At 53.2% G+C, this 6,124-nt stretch overlaps 1 protein-coding gene across 1 annotated transcript; it reads left to right on the forward strand.

Annotated features, from left to right (window-relative positions):
- Window positions 1-2,133: 2,133 nt before the first annotated feature.
- LOC123450044 lies at window positions 2,134-5,011 on the forward strand. The gene is made up of 4 exons (XM_045127442.1): window positions 2,134-2,494; window positions 2,619-2,758; window positions 3,717-3,892; window positions 3,987-5,011. The coding sequence occupies exons 1-4, from the start codon at window positions 2,261-2,263 to the stop codon at window positions 4,472-4,474; spliced, it is 1,038 nt and encodes a 345-aa protein (XP_044983377.1). The 5' UTR covers window positions 2,134-2,260; the 3' UTR covers window positions 4,475-5,011.
- The last annotated feature ends 1,113 nt before the right edge of the window (window positions 5,012-6,124 follow it).

Below are 6,124 nucleotides of genomic sequence, written 5' to 3' on the forward strand. Positions count from 1 at the left end.
GCTGTTACCTCCAAGAGAGGGGCCTGAACTCATACATCTTGCGTACAATCTTGCCATAGCTAGGACTCTACCCTCTCCATTCGTACCCTACACCTCTACTGTCAGGTTTATTCCCACGACACCGGTCACAAAAAGTCGACCCAGACAGGCCTCTCAAACCGGCCTCAAACGCCCGGGCTGACCGGAAACCCCCATTTCTAGCCCAAATGTGGGGCGAATATGGCGGAGCCGGGGCGCGCCCGCCTAGCCCACACTGGCCCGCATCAACCCCACGTATATTCGTCCTCATCCGTTAGCCAGACCAAACCCTAACCAGTTCACTCCACTCTCCTCCACTCCCATCCGCCACCCAAGCTCACCTCCGGCGATCTCAGGCCTTCTCCGGCATGGCCTCGAGTGGATCCGACTCCGACCAGTCCGGATACGTCGACTGGGGGGGGGGGGGTCGTCCCATGCTGAGTGGAGGAGGCAATGGCGATTCACATTGCACTCCGCTGCTCACACGAGGATAGTGCCCGGCCGAATGGAGGATCTGCCCGCCGCAACTCCATAGCGTCTGCTCAAAGGGCGCTTGGTTCCTCTCAGGCAGGATCATCGATGTCTAGGCGGGTGGATCCATCGGCCGGACCTGCGACCTTCGAGTCTCACCGGGAACGGGCTTCCCGCCGTGGGAAGGAGAGTGTAAGGATCACCGAGTACTATCTCGCGGAGGAAATGACGGAGGCGGCTGATGCGGCGGCACGGGCGACCGCATAGGAGGAAGCCAACCACGCCCACATTTTGAAGAAACGGCAGCTGCGGAACATGCATGCCTCCCCCCGGGAGTAGAATCGGGTGGTCCGTGAAATGGCCGTACTGCCACTGAAGGAGGTGAGCGGCGAGGATAGCTCCGGCGATGAGCAAATCCGACTCAATCCGTACCGCGTCTTCGACCAATACTTCCGCGACAAGGACGACCAGGGCGTCGGAAAGGATAAGGGCAGCCGTGGATGATCTCCATCATAGTCAAACATGCCAAATTTTGATAGTCCGATGACATGTTTAGCAGTGACGGAGTAGCTGAATGACGTGTGTGCGTGGACGTAATAGTTGCATGGGTTGTATGGATTTGAGATGTCCTGATGTACATTGCATTATTTAAAGCGTTTGAGGAGCCGGATTTAAGGGGTCCGACTGTAGATGCTTTAAGGACATGTACAATGGTGTTATCTTACGAGTGTCATATAGGATAAATGATGAGGTGAAGGAGAGAAAACTCATAAGAAAAGGTTTGTTTTATCTTATTTAAGAGAAGAGAAGAGGTGATCTTTTAACACAAAATGTCTCATCATATTTTTAGTAATAGCTAGTTATTGAAGATAAGACTAAAAGATAATCATTGCAAAACATTTTTTAAAAATTACATATAAAACTTAAAATAAAACTATCTAATTAACCATTATACATGGACTGCGTTTGCATGTATGTGAGTGAGTCGCCCACGTGGAGTATCTTTCTGGGCAGCGCAGTAGTGTGTAGTGTAGAGCTGTAGCGTCGCCGGAACCGGAAGGAGGCGATGGATGCACCGACGGTCTGGCAATGTCAACGTCGGGGGTGCGTCCTCAGTGAAAGGTACACAGCACATGCCTCAACACCATCCATCCCTCCAATCGCCGAGAACAGTGACCGGTCGGGAGTCGGGACGGCGACACGCGTAGGCGTAGCCGTAGGCGACTCCCCCCTCCAATCGCTCCCCTATTCCTGCCGCTGCGGCCACCACGCGCCGCCCCTTTGTCCCCAAACGCCCGCCGGACCGGCCGGAGCCGCTCGCCGGAATGGCGCTCGCGTGGTTGACCGACCAGAACGAAAAGGGAAAAAGACGGAGGAGCTGCTGGCGTCATGATACGACCGCCGTTCGAGTGCAGAAACACAGAGTAAAATAGTACTACTTGACGGTGCTAGCTTGCTTCCGGTTGCGTTTGCGTGTTTGGACCCAGCCGAGCCAGCAATAGCGTCCGACGACGCGTGGTCGTCTCATCGCGTGCGCGTGCGCCCGAACCAACGTGTGACCGAATCGAATCCGATCCAGTGAGGAACAAGGGCTGGGATGCGCGCGATTATTTCTTTCTTTGTTTCCACCCGTCCCTGGGCCTCGGCGTTCCCATACCCGTCTCTCGCGACTCGCCTCGGCTCGGCTCGGCTCCCGCGGCTCGCCCGCCCGCCACCGACGACCGAATAATAAGGCGCGGGGATCGGGCGAGGACCACGGAGCGAGCGAGCCATGGGCGTCCACGCGGCGCCCTCCCCCTTTCCACCCTTCCCCTTTCCCCGCCGGGAAGAGGACCACCACCACCACCACGACGTCCTCGCCGGCGACCGCTGGGGCGCCCACCGCTGGGGCGCCATGCCCATGTCGCCCACGCCGCCGCCCATGTCCTCCTGCGGCCGATACATCCTGCACCGCGTCTGCCGCTTCGACACGCTCGCCGGCGTCGCCATCAAGTACGGCGTCGAGGTAATCTTTCTTCCTTCTTTCTTTTCATCCATCCATCCATCATACGCTTCGCCGCCGGCACCGCGCGCACGGACGGGCGGACGGATGATGATCCCGTTGGCTCATCGGTTTGGTTCTCACGCAGGTGGCCGACGTGAAGCGGGTGAACGGCCTCACCGCCGACCTGCAGATGTTCGCGCACAAGACGCTGCGGATCCCGCTCCCCGGCCGCCACCCGCCCGCCCAACATTCGCCTCCCTCCTCGTCACCGGCCGCCGCCGCCAGGTACCCCTTCTTTTCCCCGTTCCTCGATTAGATTAGATTAGATTAGATTACAGTTTCCATCCGGAGGGTGGATGGAGCCTGCCTCACCCAATTCCTCCGTCTCATCTGAACGCGTGACCCGGCGACTCGTTCTGAATCCTGACCAATTCCGGCGGAAAATTTCTGTGAACAGCTTAGATTTGCCACCGACCATTCCCCTATTTTCATCTTATTAGAGTTTGGCAATGTCCCACCATGATCATCCGCAAAGAAGCAGGTCAAAATCCAGCGAGGTAGGCAGGTTCGGCAGAAACCCCCGGTCACTGTTGACCATCGACAGAGATGCGCACCTACACTGACATGGACACCTACTGCCAAGTTGCAAGTTGCAAGTGGCCAATGCCAAATGTGGTCTGCTTTTGCTGAACCTTCCAAAGGGAAAGGGGCCGGCCGGTCTTCGCCCACTCGGCACACGGCGGTGGACCATCTGGTGGACTGGCGGTGGTGGCAACATCCACCACAGAAAGCCAACGCGCAAAGGAAGAAATTGGGATCTAGCCTGTGGACGCATGACACTCCACATGCCTGCACAGTTGCACTCACCGCCCAGTGCCCACACCACACATGTCATACATAGTTACAAAAATGTTATCACAAGTGGCGGCACCGACAGAATGCAAGTAGGATTGTAGCAACTGTATTTTTTCCTCCAGCTGAATTTTATTCTAGAGGTAGGCATATTTTCATCGATACTATACTATACATTATGCAATCATAGTACTTACCTAGATGGCATGATCACACCATGTGATGTGAGTGCTGACTAGTGCGCCGATCGAGCCTGAATTTTTATCATGGGTGGACTTCTCTGCTGGCTGGTACACTTGGATCTGAACAATATCAGCGGTGGACTTCCTTGCTGGCTGCCGGTACGCTTGATGCTTTACTATATGCAAAATGACAGTATGATTCGTTTCAGGGAATGGACTACGCGCCGGCCACCCAAAAATGCCGCCTTGGACTCGTTCATGAAACCGCCGCGTGGCACGGTTTCGCCGTCCATGAGCCTGCTGCAGGGGTACTACGGCCTCGCGCCACCTCCCAAGCGGGACCTGGCAGATGAAACCGTCGAAATGGTGGCGACGGCTGTCAAAGGTAAAGGAAACCATACCCTGTTTGCTTGCTTGGATGATCAACAATTCCAATTCCTGTGTTATCTGCTGGTTTCTGAATCTTAACAAACATCCAGGCCAGCACAGGAAAGCCAGGAGCATATCGACCGGCTTCACTGTGGAAAACGGGGATGCGAGCTGGGAGATCGATGACGCCGAGAAGCAGATAAGGCGGCGCCAGAAGGCCGATATTGAGCTGACAGCGATGAGGGAGGACAACAATGGCGGTGCCCTGCTGCCGAGGAACGGGGAAGGCTTGGCGCTCAGACCAAAGTCGGGAAGCCGACCCGACATGAACAACAGCCAGCAGGACCTCGTAGCGGCCGGGCTGGTGCCTTCGTATGGCGATGGCCTGCTCGCCGTCAGGAAATCCTCGAGCACCCCGGAGTTCCAGGACTCGGACAGCAACATCGCTTCGGTGTGGCTGAGGAGCAAGTGGAACCTGAAACCAGACGCATTCGCTCTGCCGCTCCAGATCCTGCTCCTGGACAGCCTCCCGAAGCCGCTCTTCGACAGCCTTCCCAAGCCCATCGCTGCGTGGAGAAACAAGGCAGCCCGGGATTAACAAATCCAAGGTTCTTCACAGCCCATCTGTACAACGCCTTATAATTTATCGGCCGGTGTTCGCCGGTGATTCTAGTCCTGGTGCAAAAAGGGTCCGAGGCCGAGGAGCGAGTGGCTCGTTTACATGGTCCGGTGTGGACAGCGGGCATTGTCGCAACCGAGAGGTGTGGTTTCTTCTTCTTCTTCCATAAACTGCAGAGATGATGCCCAAAGACAGAGTTGAATACAGTGAGTACATTAGCTCTACATATACATAGTGCACTGAACCTGCTGCCGGCGGGAGCAGTTTGTTTCCTTTTTATGAGTTGTTTGAGAGGATATATTTCTTTGTCTTTTGTACGCGACGCAGAACTGCAGATAGACAACATATATAGGAGCAAAGGGAAACGAGAGGCAGTATGTTGTACGTACACTAATGAAGGAATGAACTTTGTTAGTGCTTGTGTGTTACTCTTAGTCGTGGATTTGTCATCTCAACTCTGTTCTTGAGCATATTATTACCTGTAAAATAGTGCAGAATTGACTCTGTTCTCGAGCATATTATATCTGAGTTTGATGTTAAGTTGCACTCAGCAGACCCAAAAAATATCTTATAAGTCATAACAACAATAGAATATCTTTCCTGGTAGTAGTTGCCATAGTAGCAGATATTGTTCCAGACTTGCAGTTGCAGGGCAACACACAACCTAAAGTACTACCAAACCTGCTCTGCTTTGGAGAGAACCACATCTGGTGGAACATCCCTCCAATCCAAAACACTGCACTGAAATTACAATGCATCAGCGATGTCGCTGATCATCGAGAAGATGAATCTCAGCAATTGCATCCTTTCTGTACTAGCACGGCGATCTGCATGCCTTCAACCTCGGGTGTCTCCAGGGGATTATACTATGTATGCATCATGTAATATCATGAACTCCCAAAATCTAAGAATATAACATGAACAGGTTTCAATCCATAAATGCACGAGAGGTACTTCATACAGTTCAACAAATCATCAATACCTAAGATCATAATCATGATGACAATTCATAAGATCAGGAAAATGATGTACATGACACATACCAACTGCCACAAACCCTCAGCCTTGAAGGTGGGCCATGGGAGCAATAAGGGTTAGATGTAGAGGTTGAACCGTTGAAGATGAAAATTCCCCCCTCCGACTGAGTGCCATATTAGGGCTGGAAAAAACGATCACAGTTCACCATACTCACATAACCATCATGTGATAGAATAAAGCACAGAGACCGATGGAGTCAATTAACTTTGTCCATACATGCCACCACCTGATACTTTTTTTTTTTTTGAGAAAACGCAAAAGACTTTTGCGTTTCATTGTATTGAAAAGAAGGGGTTTAGTACAATCCTCCTAGGAGGTAGATTTACAAGGTGAGTACAGGCACACTAGTGGACATCCCATGTTTGTGGCAAGATGGCCCGGAGCCCCAAGGCGCCAGCTCTGGCCCAGAGGACGGCCTCTTCCTTAATCGTAGCCGTCAGGGAGGTAATCGACGGTGTTGCACCATCAAACACGCATCCGTTGCGATGCTTCCAAATCATCCAAGGGATCGTGCAGAGCACCACCAGTCGTGGAGAGTGGCATCGTTATTGGGCAGCGGGCAAGAGAGGCGCAACCATGAGAGGATCTCGT

Source organism: Hordeum vulgare, chromosome 4H, assembly GCF_904849725.1.
Source record: "Hordeum vulgare subsp. vulgare chromosome 4H, MorexV3_pseudomolecules_assembly, whole genome shotgun sequence".
Taxonomy (NCBI): Eukaryota; Viridiplantae; Streptophyta; class Magnoliopsida; order Poales; family Poaceae; genus Hordeum; species Hordeum vulgare.

Coding starts and splice junctions, on each gene's coding strand:
- LOC123450044 (XM_045127442.1), top strand. CDS start 2,261: ATGGGCGTCCACGCGGCGCCCTCCCCCTTTCCACCCTTCCCCTTTCCC. Junction 2,759..3,716: donor TCACCGGCCGCCGCCGCCAG/GTACCCCTTCTT, acceptor GATTCGTTTCAG/GGAATGGACTACGCGCCGGC. Junction 3,893..3,986: donor GGTGGCGACGGCTGTCAAAG/GTAAAGGAAACC, acceptor ACAAACATCCAG/GCCAGCACAGGAAAGCCAGG.